The following is a 22,898-nucleotide window of genomic DNA, read 5'->3' on the forward strand; positions in this document are numbered from 1 at the left end:
GGGCTGAGGGCGGCCCGGGCGGCGCCGATAGCGGCGGCACTGCCGACAGTGCCGATAGTGCCCACACTGCCGATAACCGGCACGCACAGCCCCGATCCCTGGCACACAGGCTCCCTCCCGCCCTGCCTGCCCGCAGCCGAGGGATCTCCCTGCGCCCGCCTCTCCGATGCTCACAGAGTCCAAGGGTCTGGCTTCAAAGCCCACCCAGTGTCACCCCTGCCATGGCAGGGACACCTTCCGCTACCCCAGGTGGCTCCAAGCACCGTCCAGCCCGGCCTTGAACACTTCCAGGGATGGGACAACCGTCTGGGCAGTTTGTCTGGACAACCTGTGCCAGGGCCCCACCATCCTCACAGGGAAGCATTTCTTCCTAACATTTAATCTAAGCCATCAGTTTGAAGCCATTCCCCCTTGTCCTGTCACTCCAGGCCAATGTAAATAGTCTCTCTCCATCTTTCTTGCAGCCTCTCTTCAGGAACTGGAAGGCCACAATTAGGTCACCCCAGAGCCTCCTCTTCCCCAGGCTGAACATCCCAATTCCCTCAGCCTTTCCTCATAGCAGAGCTGCTCCGGCCTCCTCCGGACTCGGAACTTCCTGGGAGGGCATCCTCAGGGACAAAGTGTGGAGATCACGGTGCCTTAAAGCCTTCAGGAAGGCTGGAACCCAAATGTGATCTCTGGGCTGGTCACTGCCTGCCACAATGGCTTTTGTGTTATCAGCATTCCCTGGACAGGGACCACCATAAACCAGGAGTGCAGGCCACAAAGCTGATGAGCAGGACTGACTTGGGCTGTGCTCAAACCTTGGGCTCCCAAACTTCAGGGATGTCAATCCTTCAGGGATGGAGCTGTGAGAAGCAAGTGCCAGCCTGCTTACGTTTGGAGAAGGATTTTGAACAGGGTATGCGAAGCAAACCCTGGGTGCTGTGTGATGCTCGAGCCATGGTGGCTCAAGTGTGAAAGCCTGAAAACACAAGTGTTCCAACGTGGGCTGCTGGGGTCAAAAACCACAGCTGCTGGCACCAACCTTTCCCTCCAAAGGCACGGTCACCCTGCTGCCCATTTTAGGAGCTCTCCACACACAGAGTCTGGTTTAGAAAGGAGACATTGTTTAATCTGCACGGACGGAAGTTTCCACAAATCAAGCACCCCAAGGGGTAAAAAGTTCTATCTATTGTATAGTAAAATTTACATGACCCCGCCTACTTACTACATATTCTCCGCCCTCCTAATGCATATTTATTTAGGTGATGTAATCTTATGCAATGCCTGAAACCCAAAGTTCTTTTTTTTTCATTAGACAAATTCTATTGTAGAAATGATCAGACGGCATCAGTTACTTTGCAAAAGGTGAGAAAATTCAGCCTGAAGACAGAAAATTCAGCCTGAAGACCTCAATCCCACCAGCAGAGCCCCCCTGCCACGGGACTCCCCGCAGAGCCTCCTCGGCCGGGGCTGACGCTTCCCGCGGTGCCCTCCCCACTCACCCCTTGTTTCACAGGCGGTGCCAAGTGGCTTCGCCGCGCGAATGCCCAGCGCGCACCACCCCTCGCTGAAGGAACAATGAACGCACCGCGGTTACTGACAGCAGCCCCTGTCAGCTGCCAGCCCTGGGCGGTGACACCGCCTGCCGCTGGTGCTGCTGCGGGCGCTCGTTCGCCCGCGGCTTGCGGCGGGGCCGGAGCGCGGCGGGGCCGCTCTCGGTGCCGGTGCCGCCCCGGTGCCGCCGTCGGTGCCGGAGCCGCCCCGGGGCGGTGCCCGGCGCTCCCGAGCCTGCGCGGCGGCGGCGGCGGCCATGGAGGTGCAGGTGGCCCCGCTGCGGGCCTGGGACGATTTCTTCCCCGGCTCGGACCGCTTCGCCCTGCCCGACCTCAAGGACATCTCGAAATGGAACAACCGCGTGGTCAGCAACCTGCTCTACTACCAGACCAACTACCTGATGGTGGCCGCCGCGCTCGTCTCCATCGTGGGGTCAGTGCGCGGCCTCGCGGTGCGGCCGGGCCGGGGCTGCGCGGTGCGGTGCGGTGGGGCGGCCCCGCTGCCCCCCGGGGCTCTGACCCGGCCCGGTGCCACAGGACCGGCCCCGGCCGGGATGCGAGAGTGCAGGGGCGGGGGAGCTGCCCTTTCCCTTCCTCCTTTCCCCCTCTTTTCCCCTTACCCTCCTCCACTCCCCTTTCCCCTTCCCGCCCCTCCTTAAACCCCTGGTGTCGTTTAAAAATGTAGAGGCCTGGCTTACAGCCTCCCTCGGCGGGGGGGCTCGGTAGCATTGGGGTTTGCGATGTGTCGGTGGGGTGTGACCGGCCTGAGGGCTCCCTGGGTGTTATCTCCCTTTCCCACGGGCTGCTCCTGCAGCCCTGTGCCCCGGCGGAGGCAGCGATGCTCGGGGTGCGGGATGTCGCTGCCCGCGGGGAGCGAGCGATCCCTGCTTCCTCCTGAACCTGCCCAGCGCCTGGGACACGCTCAGCTTCGAATTTAAAAAAATGCATCGATACATTCTGCTCTCCCTTACTCTGTTCAGGGCAAGCCGTTCTTATTTCTGAACTAGCCCATGCCGAAAAACTTCGCTGTAAAATAAATAAGGTACCCCTTTGTTTCGTTTTGTTGGGCAGGATTCAGACCTTCGGGGTAGGACCATCTGCTGGTACAGTGTTGTGTCACACCCAGCATTCCTGTAGGGAATCAGGAAATAACCTTATAATCACCTTCGGAATCAAAGGCTACGTGACTCTTATTTCAGGTTCTGCTCTAGGATCTTTGGTCAGAAAGCTCTTAAGCAAGACATGCAGCAGAAACGATGATTAAGCTTTTAATATGGAAACTGAAATACTCCACTCTTCTCAACAAGCAACGCACAAATGCTTAAATTGGAGAACTGCCCAGCACCAGGCCAGAGTGGCTTTGGCTGAAGTACATCTTATCTCTTATGTTGCGGAGGCTTAAAGTGATTCCCCTAAATCAATTTTTTTTTTTGCAGGGGGTAAGCATTCTGCATCCTGTTAGGGCTTCTGAAGCTGTTGACCCAGCATCTAAGTTGATAAAGATTCTCTGGCTCACAGGGGACTTTGCCCTGTGCTCAGTGAAAGGATAGGCTCAGAATCCTGCATTTTCTTTTTGATGTATATGGTGGTTTTAGGTTCAGTATAGTGGCATAGGCCTTGTTCTTGTGTATTTTGGTGGGGATTTGTTGCAGTCAAGGCTGTCAAAATGAGACTTCCATGGTCTTGCTGTTCTTCTGCCACTTCGTTCTGGATTTGTGTGTTCATTACCCTCATTAGCAGCACGATGCTGTAGCCAGCTCTTGATGAACAGATAAATCACAGTGTCCCTGGAAAGCAGGGACAGCTCCTCTGCCCAAGAAGATGGGAAAAGCCTGTAAATAATTTTGGTATCTCCAAACAGGGTATCTCCCTATAAAACAGGGATGGCAGCAGCTTTTACTCACCCTCCTAAATTCCTGCTTTTGAACTCTGATTGCTTTTCTTCAGATCAAGGGAGATTTGTCTCCCACTTATTTCCTACTAATGTGCTGTGGTGGGAGGTGGAGGAGGAAGAGAGCCACAGAAGATGGAAACCAATATCAGAACTGCAATTATAATATCTTAATATTGAGTGATAACGCTCTGCATTGAAAACTTATGATCAAGACCTGAAGTGGGATCTTTATCTCGCATATTTTTTTAATTGCATGTCTTAAGAGTCTTTGGTATATGATGAACCTGATTCTTCTAACATAGAAGTAAAATCAGGTGGGAGAATAATTCTAAAGGAAATGAGATAATACCTCAAGAGAGAAAAAGTATCCATTTCTTTTAATAAAAATATTTTTCATTTGGCCAGACTGTGGCTTTGGGAGAAAGGTAAAGAAAGTTCTCCTGATAAATTTAAATTGATGACTTTCACTTCATTCCGTAATGGGCAGGAACCCCTGATAAATGATGAATCATGGCTTTTTAGGAACTCCAGGGCTGTGTCCAGGCCTAAGGGCAGGATTATTGGAACCACTAATAAAGTGGTCTTCCTGTGATCAAAACTAAATTTAACCTATGACCAACTCTACCTGCTCATAAGCCATCTAATTATATAGACAGACTTGAAATGCAAAGATTATATTTTCAGCTGTTGCAGTGCTGTGGTTGTGCTGGGCTGACACTGAAATTGTAGCCCAGAGCTTTCTTGATACTGGAAATACTTTGTGCCACAGCTTTACTTTACTGCCCCTCCTACAGCAAGGCTGAACCTCTCCATCCTTTTACCTTCTCTCCACAAGGTGTGGAGTAACCTTATCAGGAGCACAGTGGAATTGTAATGAGCTTTTCTGCATTGTGTCCCTGGCCTTCTCCCTCCATTTGCCTTCTCCTGTAGCTGCTGTTACCTGTAAATTAAGTTGTGCTTTGCAGTAATGCAGCCTACAGGACTGGGTAGAAAATAATAAATCAGTGAACAAGAAACTAAAATTTGTGAATTAGTGCCACTCCACAAATACAGGCTGGTGGTAGCAGCCACACTCCCTCCCTGCAAATTCCTTTAAGAAGGACTCTGGACTTGTCTGCTTTTTCTTTTTCCCCCCCCCTACAACTCTGTTGGAGTAGACTGCTGATAAATCTAGCTCTTGACAAAATTCTGCCCTTTCTCCCAGTTACAGAGGAACTGGACTCCCTGTTCTTACCCTGGGCCAGGGCCCTGTCATTGTGAGTCCTGTAGGAATTTTTATTAAAATCGGGGCCTTCAGTGCCTCCCACATCTTGCAATTCCCTCAAACAGTCAATTTGGTTAATAAGTGAAATTTGTCTGTTCTTCCACCTACTCCAACAAGGCCTCTCTTATCATGTAGTTCAAACTTAACTACTTTAAATTCATGTGATTTCATCTAGGCTTTTGTTGCCATGTACTTGCTAAAAATTAGCTTCAAAATCTGACAGTTTTAAAAAAGCATGCTGAATTTTGGAATGCTGCATCAGAGTGCTCATTCTGTCTTGGAATAATATTCTCCTTGCAGCCTGAGGTTTGATGTCTCTTTCCTTTGCCACTTCTTCAAAGCATCTACTGTCCATCTGTAGAACCCCAGCAGTCAAGAACTGTGTCATTTTTTTTATGTTTCTTCCCCAGATCACTACCTTAACTGATGTACTTGTAGGGATTCCCCTTGCTGGAACAAAGGCTCCAGGGCAGCAAAATGTTTAGTTTCTCTCATGCTTGATGAAAGACTGAGTGAGCAAAACACATGTTTTTAAATCATGTTACATAATAATATTGATGCATAACTTCATAAAGGTGTGGCAGTTCTGCAGGCAGGAATCTGTCTCCTGTTCTCAGAGCCATGCAGGTGAGCAACAGTAGGTACAGGAGCATTGCTAAATCCAGGGATGCTGAGGACTATCCCTTAAGACAATGTGCTATTTATAGTTTTGTGTGCTACCTGTAGTTACAGCTGTATAACCTCAGTGAAGCTCAGAGTATGGGGTGAGAGGAGGCAGAACTTCATCTTTCAAGTTATTTAAATTAATACAAATGAGCACATTTTAGTGCTCTAACCTGCCCATTGCTTGGGCCGTGGTGGAGCAAAAAGCCTTCAAAGAAGGAATTTTCATGCTTATTTCAGCCTGAGCTGCTCTAAATTAAAAAATGTTCTCAATGACTGCCAGTCTCCTACTCAGTGCCTTTGTTCAGGCTTGCCTGGTCACATGTGAAAGAAACAGATGTGACAGCAACTGCTGAATAATCACCCCGAGACAGTCATCTAAAATGGAGATGATATGAGGATGGAGCTATCTTGCCTTTGCTTTTTCTGTGGCCTATCCTATTTCTGGGCTTGTGCTGCTGGAGGCTACTTGCCTTACACAAAGGGTGTGCCTTGCCAAGCTCTTTTTTCCCTGTGCTCCAGCTGTATGTCCTCCCCCTCTCCTGCTGTAAGGCTGTGCACAAGTGTGCAGGTTTGAAACAACCTGACAAGAAGAAAGCCGCTTTTTGTGTTTTCCTGCTCCTGTGTGAGAATTCTGACCTGTTTTGTGATGCATGTAGGGCAGTGCCTAGAAATACAAATCTAGTTAAAAAAAAAAAAAAGACAATATTTCATCTTCATTTCTGCTGGCCAGGGGTAGCTGCCAGTACTTCTTCCCACACAAGTGCACCCCCAGCATCCCTGCTCTCCTGAGGCTGCTTCTACCAGTTCAAAGTCTCCCCTGCTTGACACAGGACAATGCCCCTGTCCCTGCAGCCATCCAGGATGTTTCTGTTCGTGTATTTGTTTTCCCTTTCTCTACTTTGTATCCAGGTAGATGCTGCAGGAAGCCTGGTATCTGCAGGGCAGCAGGAGACTGAATCTGGATGATGGCTTTTCCTTGTCACCTTATCCCAGCTGTACTGGAGATCACAGCATCCCACCAGGGTTGTACCTTGTCACCACAGAAAACAAAGGAGAACATCCAGCTGGGGTGCTCTGGGCTGTTGGCACCCTAAATGCTGCTAGTCCCGCCACACTCACTATTTTCAGGGTCAGAAATTAGTGGGTTTTATGTCCAACCCTAAAAGAGTTTTTCTTCCCCTAAGTCCACTGAGCAGTATAAACTCAAGTCGCCGTACCCTTGCCATGCTGGTAGTTCTGTGCATTACATTTTTAGGTATTTGAGGTCTCATAAATCCCTGCTAAAGGGAATTATATTTAGAAAGTATCTTGTAACATACTTAATGGCTGGTCAATTACCTTTCCTCTGCATTTCTGAAAGACTTCCAGCCTCCTTGCCTGAGCACAAATTTGTCCTGTTGTGTTCTGACCTCTGTATAAATAAGGCCAATGTCAGTGTTGGTGGTTCAACAGTAAGATAACTTCTAGAGCTGTTACACAGCTCTCTTTTTCCTTATTCTGTGTTGTTCTAAAATTACATATCCCTGTTTTTTCCTTTCTAATTTTTAGCTATTGTGCTATTGAGAGCAGCGTGCCAACAGATCTGAGTGAAACTGGACAATGGAATTCTGCCTTTCTTAATACTGCCATTGTTGTAGAAGAATTTTCTCTATATGAATTTCTAGGATAATCTTAGATAGTGCTGTAAATTATGCTGTGGGTGAGTCAAGCAGTAAGGGGTGGCTCTGGCATATGACACTGTATCCAGCACTGTAATCCCCAGTGGTGAAGTCTATGGACACATGGCTGATAATGTGAATGCTGGTTTTCAGTGGCAACTGTGATCCCCATCTGTGTTCATGTGGCTCTGAATGCCTTCACTTGATACTTCTGTTCACTGTTCCCTTGTACACGTTGGAATGCAGCCCACTTCAGAAAACATGTGATTCAAATCACTTTTCTTAGAAAAGAGGGATCTTCTGAATGCATTCTCCCCTCACCCCTCTTCATACCCCTTACAGCCAGGCAGTTACACAGAACCTGTGTAATACCAGAAAGAAATGTAGAGCAGAGAAGTCTTTGTCTCTTCCTCATAAATATGGAGGGATGGTTCTTCACCACAAGTTTCTGAAGTTGTAACAAGAGTAACGGGAGGCGTAGGGGCGATAAGGCTTTGAGAGTATTTTCCAGGCACAGGGAAAGTGTAGAGTGGAGCTCTACCTAGATCTTTGTTGCTTCCAGGATTATCTTGTCCATGGATTTTTAGCAACAAAAAAAAAAAAAAAAAGATTGCTGTGAATTGTGTAAGTTTGGCCATTTCTGCTCCAAGACAGGTGAGGTGTGGAAGTGAATCCTACTTTAGGAATCTCATATGTCCAGTAGTACATATATAACCCAGGCACCAGTGTGGTCCAGTCATGAGTCACCCTTCTGCTGCAGAGGAGCACAGATGAAACTGATTTCTTTCCAGAGCCATGCTGTTCACTTTTTCCAGCCTGGAAACTTTAGATTGACAATTCAGAGCTAAATATAATCTGGCTGGCTGCAGGGAGTGACTCAAATGCAACAAGCAAGTCTGGCCTATCACCACTTCCAAAAAGCCCGGTTGGCTTTTCAGCATGAGTAGCAGAAGCAGGTGGGGAACTACTCTGAATTTTAATCTTTTTCTGTCCAGCTGTCCCATCCCCTATTGGCACAACTGACTTGAAGAATCAAGAGCCATTCCTTGCTCTGAAATAATTCTAGGGGGTTCTTCCTGCTCCAGGCAAATGCTCCCTAGCACTGCAGGTAGCGTGTTGGCAGTACCAGCAGCAGATTGCTTCCTCCTTGGCCGGATGTGAAGCACAGACCACAAACCATAACATCCTCCTTGGCAGTGGGGAGGAGTGGTGACTCACTGGGCATGGCAGCTTTGGAGCAGCAGGATGAGCTGCAAAGTCTGCAAGAGTAAACCTTGAGCATGTCTTCCTTTCTTGGGGCGCTGTCATGCTGCTGCCATAGTTGTAATAGCCCGGAGGCCTCAGCTGCTGTGTAATCAGATCAGTGCATGTCAAAGCCAGAAAAACAGAATGCACATGAATTCACATAACTTAATACTACTTAAGTGAAATACCACAGAGCCTGGACTCTGGCTGAGTACAGAAACAAGCTCAGCAAAGTCATTGCTGAACACTTGGTTCTGAACAAGCTCTGAATACTTGGGGAAGTGGTTTGAGCAGGTGACGTTCTTGCCTTCACCCAAAAAGGGACCTGCTGTTTATAGTCCAGAGCTGATCCACTCCATGGCTTCGTTTGCTTGGAAACTCTGATAACAATAACAGAACACAAACTTCAGCAGTGACTGTCTTGCCAGGCCTGGCTCTTCCTCCTGTAAGACTTTTATAACATGCTCCAGTTCCTTCTGACTCTCAGGCATGCTTGCTTGGGACTGGGCTTCCATCTGTTGTGCTGACAGTGACAAGCTACTTTTGTAGGTTCATACAATTCTTTTGTTTCATTGTAAACCAATGAGAAGGTTTATTCAGAAACGAGAAGTAGTGAAGTAACTTCCTTTACTCAGTGTTCTACCTTTCCCATTTTGCAAACCTAGACAAGATAGCATGAAGAGGTAGTTCATCTGAAGGCCTAGCCTGAGCCTGGTTTTGGTCATATGAAGGGAAAAGATCAGTCAGTGTTGTCTCCATCTGCTGTCTGGATATGCTGACTCTGGGTGTGATATCAAATGAGTTGATTGCAGAGGTAGGAGGGGTCCTGGTGGGAAATGCTTCTATGACTATGTGCTGTAGAAACTCATCATCCTGAGCTAAGGTCAGGAAAAGAACATAAAGATTATCCAAATTCAACACTAAGGCTTTCTTCATCAGTTGTAGTTTTTACTTCATTTATTTCCTGCTAAAGACCTTGGTGATGGTCTTCACAACAGCAGTGCCTTTTCAATGCCTTACCTCCCTGGTAACATTACCACTGAGCTGGTGATCCTATAGCCACACGAGTCATGAAGGTTCTGAAACTGAACTCTTTGGCTGTTGTTCCTCTTCTGTCCAGGTTTCTGAGTCCCCTGAACATGCTCATTGGTGGCACTGTGGTGGTGCTGGTTTTCCTGGGCTTTGTGTGGATGTCACACAACAAGGATGTACTCCGCAAGCTGAAGAAGCAGTACCCAACCACGTTTGTCCTGGCCATCATGCTGTCTAGCTACTTCTTGATCTCCTACCTGGGAGATGTCATGGTGTTCATGTTTGGGATCACGCTTCCTCTCCTCTGTAAGTATTTGTTCTCTTCTCTGGGGGGCTAGAGGTGTGTGACCTGAGCTTTCTTAGCCAAGTCTGCAGAGTCTAAGTCAGCTGTTAACTTTGCTCTCTGTGTTTAAGTGGTTCCAAAGCAGAACTGGGGGAGGGGACACAAAGCAGCACAAGCCATCTTTAATGTTATTATTAAATGGGTACCTGTGGTTACTTCAGCAGTCATTGATACATCATCATCTTCCAGTGATGTCACAGTGCTGGGATTTGTCTTAAGTGCTGCCAGAACTATGCATTCCTCGGGCATTAACAATTAATGAGGGTGTTTTTGTCATGCAGTGATGTTTGTCCATGCTTCCCTGAGGCTCCGGAACATACAGAACAAGCTGCAGAACAAGATGGAGGGGATAGGCTTGAAGAAGACCCCGATGGGCTTCATACTGGATGCTCTAGAACAGCAAGAGGATAGTATCAACAAACTGGCTGACTACATATCTAAAGTGAAGGAGTAAGCAGCTGCAACGTGGCATTTCTGCCTGTTGCAGGGGTGTAGTTGCTATTTACTATTGTTCAAGCTTGCTTTCAGTTTATGTACAAAACAGGAAATGCATGTGGTACAGGTTAATAGTTGCAGGATACAGGTATTCCAAGGTCTTCAGGGCTCCTCTAAGAACATACAAACAGCAACTTTTTTTCTATTGTATAGCAAAATGTTCTGGTGTTTACACAAATACATAATAACTTAACCATGTTTGCTTGTCTCTTCTTCTGGGGGTAGAGGAGGAAGAGGTAGAAACCTATGGAATGCAGTCTCTCAAACTGTCTTGTAGCAAATTGATCTATTAAAGCAACATCCCTTTCATCTCAGTTCTAAAATATTGCAGTTTAGCCAGGTCATGCTGGGTAGCACCTTTGAGGCTGGTGATGCTCAGATGAGCTGGAATGTATCACAAGCAGGGATCTCTTGCATCCTCCAAATCCCTCCCTTGAGTGCTCTGAATTACAGAAACCACGTTACCAGCTTAACTGGCACGTGGTGAAACTGTGCAGTGCTTGTACCCAGTCTGGGTTCCTGTCCTCACCTCACAGCCCTCCTTTAGCAGCCTGAAAAAATCTAAATAGCTGTAAGCATGAAGAATATACATGGCACTGCCTGCCAGTCCCAGTAACATTTACCTTCAGGCTCTCCAAAATCCTCATCCACAGAACTGCTCCCCTCTGTAGGAGAGCCAAACTTCCTTATGTACCAAGCATGGGAGAAAAAGAGATAGGTTGGATGAGCTGAGTTTCTACCCCATTGATGTTTTTAAATACTGCTACTTTAGGACTTACCTGCTTTAGTCTGCACAAGCTGTTTGTAGATGGAGGTGTATGTGTGTTCTTGAGCGTGGGTCATCTTTTTCTTTCTTCTCACCCAGAATGCAAAGATACAGGTCAAACATGCATCTGTTGACTCTGTACTTCCAACACTCCTCAAAGGAATAAACTGGATTTCAGGTTTACAAGTAAAAGCAATAAATATCAAGATACGATTTTTGAAAACCCATTCCAAATTCATGAAGATATTTGCCTGTTAAAACTCCTGATGTTGAAAGCAGTGTGGGGGATTCTTTTATATATACACAACTTAACTGCCAGCTCTGGTGGAATCATCTTGATAACAGGAGCTTACCAACAACAGGGGGGGAAAGTTGTCCAGGTGAGACTCCATTTCAAATATTCTTGCATTTCTCTTTTCTAACCAAGTAATTAATTTAACAAAAAAGCAAGGATCCTTGAAGTTGAAGCTTTTATGTAACTTGCCATGCTGTTTTCATAGTGAACTGTGTAGAACTCTGAACATGTCATTCCATTTAAGTGTTGAGGTGATCAGTATTTATCAAAAATGTCTGTATATTCCAGCTGAAGAGTCAATGGCCTGTTCCTCACTTGTAGCGCATGGTCTTTGTTTTCAAAAACTGTTTCCACACCTAAAGAACATAGTAGCCTATGACTTCATCATTACAGTAGCATTTTAAAAACTGCACAGTTATGAAGAAAAATAAATTCTAATGGTTGGAAACTCAAGCTCGTTCCTGTGTCTGTGGTTGGGGTGGTGGGAGATCAGTGTCACCCTGTGGCTCATGCCACTACCTGTGGTGGGGATTAAGCTGCTGGCTCTGTCTGCTCTGTATCAGCTTTTTTGAGGCCCAGGGGACCTCTGAGCTGAAATGTTCCAGCCTTGCTCTTGCATCCTTAAAACAGCTCTACAGAGGTGGAATACTTATGGTATTTCTTTATGCAGCTTCAGTCTCTTACATAACTCAACTCTACTTAACTGGGATTTCAATTCCTGTTAATTACCTGAGAGGGATTTCTGCTTCTAGGATTACTGAGAGCTGTGCCTAGAGCAGTACTAGTACCAGCTCTGCTGCAGTCAAACTGATGGTGTGGTCTCTGTGTCTGCCTCCCTCCTGTGATCACTGAGAGGCTGCTCAGTGGGGGAACGTGGATCAGAGCAGAGTTTCACAGGTCATGCTCTATCCACCCTGGAAATTCATGTTTGGCAGCCTGGGTGTAGCAGTAATTGGTGCCTGGCAGCTTGAATTGGAGATTGTAAAGCACTATATTTTATACTGCTCTGTGCTTTCCTGTCCCAGCTGTTGCAGTCTGAGCTGCACCAGCCTGGCCTTGAAGCCAGTCTGGAGAGCAGCTCCAGGAGCTTTCCTGGGCAGTTCCTTGTGCATTTGTCACTTGCTGCTGTGCTCTGTGCAAGGGCTTGGCTGGAAGTACCAAGCTTCTTCCCTTCCTGCTCTTCTCCTTTACAAAAAGAGAGGGCTGCACTGAAAATTACTTTCTTTTTTATGTCACTTCCCCGTTATGTGATGCTTTAAAGCTACTTGCTCTCTCTTGGGCAATACAGAAACCAGCTTTCCCAAGTTTGGGGAAAACATTTGCAAACAAAAGCAGAGCTGAGAAGGAGCTTTACAAGTTTGGAAGGTGGAGATTGGAAAGAGACCAGGTGATAGGTACCAAAAGGACAAGAACAAATGAAAATTTGAACAAGTGACAGTAGAGACTACCTTGGATTCAAGAGGTCTTGGACATTGCTGATACTACAGGACAATTAAAATAAACATGGGAAGGGGGAGCAGGGTGGGACTGGGATTTAGCTGCCAGAGGAAGGTTGCTGAGAGTTACCACTCAGAGATGAACTCACCTGAAGGAAATCCTGCCAGGAGCTACAAAGCTGTGCCTTTGGATCAAGCAGCCACAGGAAGGTGCATTTTAGCACAGGGAAAGCCTTTGTTCTTTCCCTGTGCCTTATAGCTTTAAAAAACAAAGAAAAAAGCCCCTAAAACAATTGGTCTCTTGTGGATGTATTTCACAAGAGTGTGACTTACCTGTAGCTGCTTTACAAGAAGGACAGCAGAAGAACTTAATGTGATTGTAAAGAGGAAGGAGGAAAAAAAATCACAAAAATAAGGAAAAACTGAGTTGTGTATATACAGGTTTTACCCCTTCAAATCCAGCCCTGCCAGGATGTGACATGCTCTTCACACATCATACTAGGAGGAATTAGGAGTTTCTTAAACCTCTGGAATAGTGGTGAGGCTCATCCTCCTGCCACAAACAGCATGGAGAGAGACCTAAAATGGCATTTCAGTGCTCTCCAAGGTGGCTGCAATTAAGGATTGCAGTAAGAGAGTGGTGAATCACAGGGAATGAACATCACAGTTCTCAAAGCAGAGCGTGGCATCATCTTTTAAAGCTGAACGGGTAAATGCCCACTAGACATTGTTCTGAAATAGAGGGAGCTTGGAAGGTGTTTGTTGTACCAGAGCAGTCGTTCTGTGAGTGCTTTGTTAGCAATGGAAGTGCTGCACACTTCTTACAGAGAGAGCTTTATTTCATTTCTGTTTCCTTAGCCTAAAAAATGAAGCTGTATACATGGAAACCAAATACATTTCTCATGGACAAGAGAGTAATAAAGTAGCATGTGTGTGAAAAGAAAGATAAGATAAAGCACAGCGTGTTCCTGCAGAATCTGGCAGCAGAAGGACAACGTGGAAGCAAAATAGTTTGCTGACAAACTAGAAAGACAAGGTTATTGATGCCTCTGAGAAAATACTCCCACAACAAACTGAAGCCTCAAATCCACTTGGCAGACAGATGGCAGCGGGATTGTTTGATACCTGATGGAAACACTTAGCACTGACTTTCCCATGCCAGCCATTTTCACACACTTACACAAGTGTGTATCACAAGCTTTGTTCCCAAAGAGTTGAATACACCACCTGGGTTCTGCAGAAAACATCTGCTGAAACAGTTGTAAGCAAAACTTGAGTAGTCCTTATTCCAAATAGTTTTCTTCGGATCAGTCTGGTCTCTCACTCCAGCTGCTTTGGCAACGGCACCTGGACAGGGACATGAATATTAGGAGGAGGAAATTTCTCAGCCTTATTTATCAGACCAGTTTAGTCTAATACAAACCCCCAGAAACTAAAATATAACAGCTGGGAACTCCAAGGAGCTCTGCTTGGGAGCTCTCTTTTGTTTGGAATGCCCCACTTGTTGTTTGCAATGCTTAAGGTCCCGGAAATCAATCTGAAGGCCTTGAGTCCCACCACAGAGAGAACAAACACCCGACTCAGATCAAGCAGCTAAACTCCATTTTAGAAATAAAGCTGAGGGAATTGAGGCAAAAAGGAGTTACTAAGATCATGGAGGATGCCCCAAATCCAAGCCAAGTGATCTGATGACAGAGGCCAAAAGAGAGCCAACCCAGAAAACCCCCAAACAATCCACCAAAACAAACCACCCCAAGCCCCCAGTGTATATATCCATCATTTCATCTTTCCATGGGCTGTGATAGCAATTGTTATCTGGCATATTTAGGATGCACCATGAATTGATCTCTCTGTCTTTAACCCCACAGCTCTCATGGATGAAATCCTCCTGATCATTTTGGGGGGAATGGCTGGAGTACAGTATCACCCCTGGCACATGGCAGCACCAAGGTTTTTGAACCATTGCTGTCCAAAACAAGGGCTGTGCCTGGCAGAGAATGAGTGCCATGGTCAGCTCCCACGGCCATGAAGGACCAGCCTGCTGTCACCAGCACAATCTGTGAGCTTTGCACAAGCAGGTCTTGTTGTCTGGGATGTGGAACCAAAATGCAAACCCTAGACTGGCCTAGAAAGACCACAAATGTCCTGAGGAGAGGCCTTGGCTGCAGCCAAGTTGGACTGGCCAGCAGAAACTCAGAACCCCAAACCTTGCCTACGGGACAGAATGTTCAGGGTAATCCTGGACCAGTGTCTGAGGTCACTGCAGAACCTGCACCTGCCAAAATATCAGGGCAAACTACTCTGTCTGGAATTACTGAGGAAATAATTATTTATTTGTAGATATAAATGAAAGAAAAATTAGTCTCACTATATTAAAATGTCAATATTGAAAGAAAAAAAAAATTACTAAATACTACTTGACTATTTTTAACTACAAGGGATTTTCTGTCCTCTTCCTCAAGCCTTGGCAACAGAAACAAGCATCAAGCTACAAATACATCCGCCAGCTTTTAGGATGTCTTGAATCAATGCAAGGGAGTATAACAGGTCAGGAGAGAAAGAAGTTAAATCTGGCACTTTGAAAAGAAGCCCATGAATTTGGTACCCAAGTGAGACCATACCCAAGAGGCAGTTTTCAGTTTTGGACTGGCATTCTAAAGTCAGGATGATCTTGAGCTCACTTGAGTTGACCACTGAGTCTATTTTCAGTGGCAAAGTTTTGCTTGAAAACAAATATAAAACCCCCTACAGTACCACTACTTTCTTCCCACAACTTTGTTCCATCTTCACTGCTGGTGGATCTAATTTCTTTTTTTTCCTGTTAACACTAGAATTTTGCAATTGATCTACATAAGAAGAACGAGCAGCAAAGGATCACTAAAATAACACACTCCTTGTTACTGGGTGAGGCAGGCAGGAGCAGGGCTGCAGAGTGTGAGTCCAGGCTGGATTTCAGTGAGTGCCAAGTGACAGTGCTCTCTCGTGTAAAGTGAGAGCTCAGGAAAAACACTGCTATTGAGGAGAGAAACATGGGGTTTATGGGGGGCTGATGGGAAAAATAATACCTGAGAAACAGTCTTATAATAGCACAGGCCTGTCATAACTAATACACTGTTAGGAGGATAGTAAGGTTGAGTTTCTGTGGGTTTGTTCACCTCCTGGGTGAATTTCCTTTCTTTTACTTTTGGATGCAGCCAGGGATGCACAAGGCTGCAGCCTTGGTGCCTGCAGTGAATTCCCTGCACAAGCCATACCTCAGTGCTGCTGGAACACAACCAGGAGCGGCAGCCTGACACAAAAGGGTGGCAATGCCACGTACAGGTGCATTTGCCAGCCCTGCCAAAGCCCAGCATTTCCAGGCAGGGCTCAGAGCACAGCAGTGAGTGCCCTTTCCCCCCTCAGAGGCTCCACTCTGCACTTACTGGCTTGAGATAAGCCACGTTGCTCTGGCGGATGTCGTTGAGGAGCTGATCTCTGGGGGTTATTTCCACCAGGGGAGGGGGTCTTCTCCTGGGAACTGGTTTAAGTGTTTTGATGACATCTTTGAGGTTGGTTTTCTCAGCGGGCTCCACATACTCTGGCACCGCGGGTTTGCGCTGAGTCTTCTTCAGCTTGACCACCTTGAAGCTGACGGGTTTCTCCCTGCACGGCTGCTCGGGTGCTGCTGGCCTCGTGTTCTCCTGCCTTTTGCTCAGTGACACAGCTGCAGGGATGGGGGGTTTGGGGGCTTGTGGGGGCTCCTGCATCCTCAGCTGGGGCAGCGGCACCCCCAGCATTTCCCACATCCCAGGGGGCAACCCAAGTCCATTCTCCAGCATCGCTATCAACTCCTTCTGCTCCTTCATCTGCTGCTGCCTTTGCCCCTCCTGCCTCTTTTGCCTCTGCTTGTCCAGGTTCCTGCTGAGCAGGTTGGTCACCACCATCCTGGGCCCCGGCAGCTCGAAGTGATAGCCCATTTTGAGGAGGGTGTTGTTGGCTTTCAGCAGCCTGGCGATCTCCATCTCTGCCTGGTGGCCCAGCAGGCCGCGCTGGTTGTGGAAGCGGAGCTCCGTCAGCGTCTCGTTGTACTGCAGGCAGCGCATGATGGCCACGATGCCTTTGCCAGAGATGAAGTTGGAATCGATGTTCAGGGTGGTGATGCTCCTGTTCTCCCTCAGCATGTTGGCCAGTGCGAACGCCACGTTGTCGTCAGCCCCCACGTTGGCCAGGCTGAACGTTTTTATGTTCTTATTCTTCTTCATGGCGTTGACAAAATCTATCAGCATTTCCTTGGGGACGTTTTCTATGTTGTTCAGGTTGAGCTCCTTCACGTCTGGGTTGTTTTTTCGGACTTTCTCCAAGCTGTCTTCTAAATTGGTTTGATTTCCTGAGGGCCTGGCACTTAGCTTCATGAAGCTGGTATCCAGCGCTAACTTCTGCGGGATGTTCAATTTTGATATTTTCTTTTCATTTTCCTTAGGCTTTTCTTTGACTTCTTCTGGTTCTGTACCTGGCTGCTGACTTATCTGGTTGATGTGACTGCTCTCATTGGTGTAATTCTCCTTTGTTTCCAATTCAGTCTCATTTTCTTCTTCTTCTTCTTCCTCTTCATCATCTTCCTCTTCCTCCTCTGCTTCTTCTTTCTCATCCTCCTCCACCACTCTCTCCTTATCACTTCTATCTTTCTTTGTGTCCCCAGGGAGTGTTCTTGACTCAGACACGTGCTCATTTTGGTAATGTCTCTCTTTTCCCTCTGTTTCTGGCATCCTCCCTCCAGCCACCTCACCACTTCTGCCGGCCTCTCCTTCCATCTCCTCTGCAGCATTTCTCTGAGGAAAACAAAACCTCACAGCTGAAATAGTTGCAAAACATCTTTGTTACAATAACTTTCTGCTCAAATAAACACATAGCAGCTGGATTTATATCCCTCTTTGCCCATACAATAGAGAATAATCCTTAAAAGTATAAATAAAATAATCCTTACTGCTGTAAATTCAGGCTGTACCAGCTTGCTTGGGAACACAGGAACAACTTGTTCCTAAAGAGGCTGCAAACCAGTTTCTCATCTTTGCCTACTAAATTAAGTCCTAACAATTAAATCCTGAACATATTTAATGATATGTTAAGATGGTCTTTGAACCCTTCTGGGGGTTAAAAGCTTCTGATCCAAAGTCTCTTTCTGGGTTTAGTGCAATCTCTATAATTTCTTTGACAAGAGAGAAAGTTTCCTTCTTGTGCCACACAGCACTGGACACGAGGCTGACCTCCTGATGGTTTGCTCAGCCCAGGGAGGAGTGACGAGGGCACATTGTGACCACTGTGGAATCATCCAGCACAAGGGACACACTGTAGAATCATCTACAACAAGGCCACCTGCTCTGGCAGTGCCAGAGCATCACACCAAGGCAGCACCTCACTGAAGATAAAATATTAGCTCAGTTTGGAGTCCAGAGATAAGAAACCAGCCCCTCCACAAAGCAGTTGCAGGGCAGTGAGGCTTCTACCATCCAAACAAATTAGTTGCAAACATCTACCAACTCCAGAGACACTCCCTGCAGAGATTTTTCTTTGTCAAGCATCTTTTTGCAAGTGGTTTCTCCACCACTGAGAAATGCTAATAAAGCACTAATGAAATCAAGCTATTTCCCCAAGATTTGCACTCTTCAGGCAGGACAGTGCCATGGCTTGTGCTGCACCCAAAGTCTGACAAAATGGTCCCAGTCACTTCTGCCCTTGGGGCTGGGTTCCCCTTTGCTGTGGTGGTGAATGGGTTTGGGATTTTTTGACCAGCTGTGAATGCAGCAGCCAGCTCCACGCCCAGGTTTCAGATTTAACCTCAGAAGTGTTTACAAAATTGTTTCTTTGAGTGTAAGAGTGTTGCAGAAGGAGAAAAAATTCCATAGATTCCCCCTGGTCTCCAAAGGCAGCCCATGAAACCTGCCTTGGGTAGTCTGGGATGTGCCACATTAGTGTGTATTAGCAAACCACTGATATTTAAAACAAAAATAAAATAAATCAGTTACCTCAAATTCACTTCCAGTGAACTTCACATTGGAGTATGGATGGGTTTCATCTGGCCAAGTTTCAATTCTATTAACCTATTTTTAAGTGTAGCCCTCATCCTGAAAGATATCTAAGTATGACCTTAACTTTATTTCAAAGTCATGAGGATAGTCAAATAAATTTAAGCATTGTATTGAGTATGGTTGAACTAGTTCAACAGTTTGCATGGTTGTTAATGTTCCACTCTGTTAAAATGCAGTGGTTTGGGATTTTTCTCCAGTAAGCCATTAAATTCTGTCAATTAATAATTTAATTTGTATGATTAATATTATATTCCATGGAAAAGCAACGTGGTGTTCTTCCATATGCAAAATCAAACTAATTAGAGTTACATCTGCCAAAACTGATCTTGTGACAGTTTCTCAGTGATTTGCTTTACTCAAATCAGAATTAGGAATTTTTTTTCTATTAAAAAGCTTAAGTAAATATTTGGGAAAAGCAATTAAAAAATTACTAACCCTGACATCAGTCCAAGCTGGATTCTATCACTGATGAGGCTTTTAGGATTAATCTACATTAGTTTGTACTCTACCTTACATAAGGGACAGAAGCAGGGGCAGGTTAAGGTATTAAAGCTATAAAACAGATCCTGCTGCTGATGCATAATAAATATCTGTGATTTTTTGCTTGTTACCTCAGAGGGCAGGAGGGTGACAGGAACTCTCTCATCCTCGAGCATGCGTCTGGATGCCTTCTGCCAGTACAGGTAATCAACCAGGGACCGGTGGTCGAAGCTTCCTGTGGGGGGTTTCTCTGTCTGATCCTTCTGTATCATCCCAGTCGGGATTTCAGGGTCTGGGGCCATGACTTCCATCTCGCTCTGCAGCTCCTTCAGCTCCTCAGGGGACAGGTTAGCCAGGATTTCATCTTCATCAATGTCCTCAGGACACACATCTTCATCGGAGTTTTGGCCAAGTTCAGACGTGTTCATTCTTCCCTCCTTCCTCTAACACTTTTTAAACCTAAAGAGAAAGATAAATTTCAAAGGATTTCCTTTTTTTCCCCCTCACTAGCAGTAGCTGATCTGGTTAAATCGACAAGTTCATGTTTTGGTCCTGAGCTGTGGCAGCTCCCGGGCTCAGTGCGGGACACAGCCCGTGCAGCTAAGTCTATATTAAGCTGCACTTGGCTGGATAAAGAGAATTTATGGCCATGCTCCATTTTCAGCAACCTGTCAGCTGTGCAAACCGTTCTGACATTTCAGTGCAGCTGGTGTGTCCCCCACGGAGGGAGGCAGAAGACAGAGATGTTCCAGAGGATTCCCAGGACACTGCACCACTCAGGGCGGCACCCTGGAATGGCCAGAGCAGGATGAAGGGACATCAGTGGCACCTGTGAGATGTGCAGGTGAAATCTGGCCTCTGGGAAGAATCAGAAAGGTCTCTGTGTCCATAACATCTCCAGTTATCTCAAAAGGGCCAAAAAACCACAGGCCCTGCTCTGCCTTAGGCCAGGTCTAAGCCACAGGGGGTTTTGGTGTGGGTGCAGCCACCCTCTGTTGGTGACCTCTCCCAAGCCTCACTTCCTCGTCTGGGGAAAGTCCTCCAAGGTGAAAAAGGGATAGTAGAGCAGGTACAACATGCACCTTGTGCCTGGGGACAGGCACCAGCCCCTTGAAGCAGGCTGAGTGCTCCCAGGGAAGCATTTCCCATGGCACATCCCTGCTCCCATCCAGGGATAATGCCACTGCCTGTTCTTGACTGGCCTGGCCCTGTCATGAACATCATTTGCTCTGTCAACTCCTCTTGGCTGACAGTTCTTCATCTCAGGCTCATCCTTCTCCTACTTCTTACCAATTGTTTTTCAGAATTAATAAGCAACTACAAAGATTTACTTTGTTATATTTGTAGACCTGATGTAACTCCCCAAACTCCTTCTTTTTATTAGGTGTCCATTTCATCCAAGTGCCTCCTTCTTTCTTCAGAATATTTTATAGGTTGCTAAATTCACACAGCAAACCTCCAACATCACCACGTGCATGATTTCTTTGCAACAGTAGAGTAGCAAGGGTGGCTAATTTTGCTACTCACAATTTGGGCCATTTGTTGGATTAGGAAGATTTCCTCTCATAATTTCAAATTTTCTTTGCAGGGGTATCAAATCAAATCCTCACCTTGCAAATGCAGCTTCCATAGGAGCAAAACCATGGGGGAGAGGCTATGAAACCATGCCCTGTCAATTTTTAAACCATATTTCTCATCACAGTCTCAACCATGCTCTGCTGGAGTCTGCCAGCAGCAAAATAGGCTCTGCATGATGATGGTAATTCTTTGCTGTGTTTTGTAACATGAAACATGGAGTTCTAAGCCCTGTTAGCCTCTGTTAAAAGTCCATTATCCAAAGGTCCTCAATGGATTCATGCTGTTACACAGCAGGGAAGAGGGCAAAAATTTAAACAGAATAAGTGGCAAAGGAAAAGGTAATAAAAGCCCAAGCCAAGAATGCAATGGCTCCATTTGCCCCTTTGGTATTTCAGGGATGTCCTTATCCTTGTTTTATATTATGCAGTAGCAAGCACAACAACAGGCCCACACATCAATCTATCTGCTCCAGCAGCTCTAACCCCCAGTGACTGCTGCCCATCACAGAGCCCATCAAGGGTTTCCTGATGCTCTCAAATAAATCAGTGCTCCTCAGTGTGCTACTCTCCCAGACCATGCAGTTTGGGCCACAGAAGCTGTCTATTCAGTGCTTGCTTCTCACTTGCTAATTTCTTGCCTGTAAATAAAGCCCCATGCCACCTTCTTGGGTTTCCATGATCTTCAGCCAGGCCATCTTGGGCCACGCTCTTGTCAGATCATCTGAGTTAAGCAGGGTCAAACCCATGAAGTCCTCTTGAGAAGGAAAACAGGGGTACTGAGAACACTATCAGGTGTTTGAAAACCACTTTTTCTCTTAAGCAGAAATATATCACTTGTCAATATCACCATCAGGAAACTCTAGACTGGGAATGATGCCTTCTCCATCAGATGCAGAGCAAGGGGCTGCCTGGTGACACCTCTCCTGGTGACACGGGTGCTAATCCCACAGATTTCCAAGGTGGGTATCATATTTTGCCTACCTTAGGCCTCTCCTCCATAAATTATGTTTCCAGGATGTACTTCCTTTCCTAACACACTGCTCAGTGTTTTGGTGTTCTGGTAACAGCACATTAGAGCAACAAACAACACCCTGGAGGTGAGGACACGCTCACAGTGGGTCTAAAACACTTTTCCAGGTCTAAACTCCCATCTTCTTTCCAAAAACATTTGTTGATGTTCCCCCCAGAGCTTTCCAAAACAATCACACATTTCTCAACCTTCATTAAGACAGGAAAGCCACTTCCACTGGTGACACTTGCTATTCCCAGACCAATCTGACACTTGTTCAGGAATCCCTGGACTAACAAGTGCTGCACTGCTACCAGAGGGCAGAGCTGTGCTGTGCCAGAGCTGCACTCAGAGCCCCAGCAGAAGACAAGAGAGGGAAATCAGGGGTACTGAGAGCACTACCAGGCATTTGAAAACCACTTGTGATTGTGCAGCCATCACAGAGCAATTCCTACAGGCAGCAGCAGCTCAAACTCACACTAAGCAGGGACCAAGCATTAAATAAAAGCACTTCAGGAGCACACTGACAGAAGAGATCTGCCCTTGGTAATGAACCATTCTGACTCTCTGCTCACTGTTTGTAAGGCAGGTACTCACATATGGATGAACTCTGGAATGAAACCAGCAGCCTCTCCTGCAGGATTGCCTCACCTCATTGATTTTTTTTCCCATTTAAACATTCTCTTCAAAAATTCCAACCTAGCCCTCTTGAAAGCCAAAAGATTGACAAGTTCTTAGCTTGAATATCATCAAGGCCTGACTGCTGTGTCACCATTTGACAGGAGGCAGCCCATGTTTCAAGCCCATGTTTCAAGTGCCTAAAACTGTTCTATTTTTAAGGTAATTGATGCTTGCCACACATGCTGTAGCCAAATATTGGAGAGCAATTTCTATAGTGTTGGCTTTCACTTTTTTGTTATAAATCCCCCCACATTCACTCCCCTCTATTACCAATCCATGGCATTTCCAAGTGCAGCTGGAAGGAGTCAGGAATGTGCCCATGTAACATAATCTTGCATTACTTTTTAAGAAACTCGTAGGCTGATGGGAGAGTCTAAAATTGACAATCAGTGGCATACAGCAAGCATGCCCAGCAATGCAGGGTAACCCAATACAGGGATTATAAAGGGTCAGA

The 22,898-nt window shown here is 46.3% G+C and overlaps 2 protein-coding genes across 2 annotated transcripts; one reads left to right on the forward strand and one right to left on the reverse strand.

Moving 5' to 3' along the window:
- Positions 1–1,647: 1,647 nt before the first annotated feature.
- ARL6IP5 (ADP ribosylation factor like GTPase 6 interacting protein 5) lies at positions 1,648–11,649 on the forward strand. The gene is made up of 3 exons (XM_039695501.1): positions 1,648–1,971; positions 9,386–9,603; positions 9,922–11,649. Exons 1-3 carry the CDS (start codon positions 1,796–1,798, stop codon positions 10,092–10,094), a joined length of 567 nt encoding a protein of 188 aa, XP_039551435.1. The 5' UTR covers positions 1,648–1,795; the 3' UTR covers positions 10,095–11,649.
- A 1,801-nt stretch (positions 11,650–13,450) lies between these two features.
- Positions 13,451–19,764, reverse strand: LMOD3 (leiomodin 3). Its single transcript, XM_039695496.1, has 3 exons — positions 19,309–19,764; positions 16,055–17,440; positions 13,451–13,979 (listed from the first exon to the last, which is right to left on the reverse strand). Exons 1-3 carry the CDS (start codon positions 19,603–19,605, stop codon positions 13,953–13,955), a joined length of 1,710 nt encoding a protein of 569 aa, XP_039551430.1. The 5' UTR covers positions 19,606–19,764; the 3' UTR covers positions 13,451–13,952.
- Positions 19,765–22,898: the final 3,134 nt, after the last annotated feature.

The sequence above is a fragment of the Passer montanus genome, unplaced genomic scaffold (assembly GCF_014805655.1).
Source record: "Passer montanus isolate IOZ18808 unplaced genomic scaffold, ASM1480565v1 scaffold9, whole genome shotgun sequence".
Taxonomy (NCBI): Eukaryota; Metazoa; Chordata; class Aves; order Passeriformes; family Passeridae; genus Passer; species Passer montanus.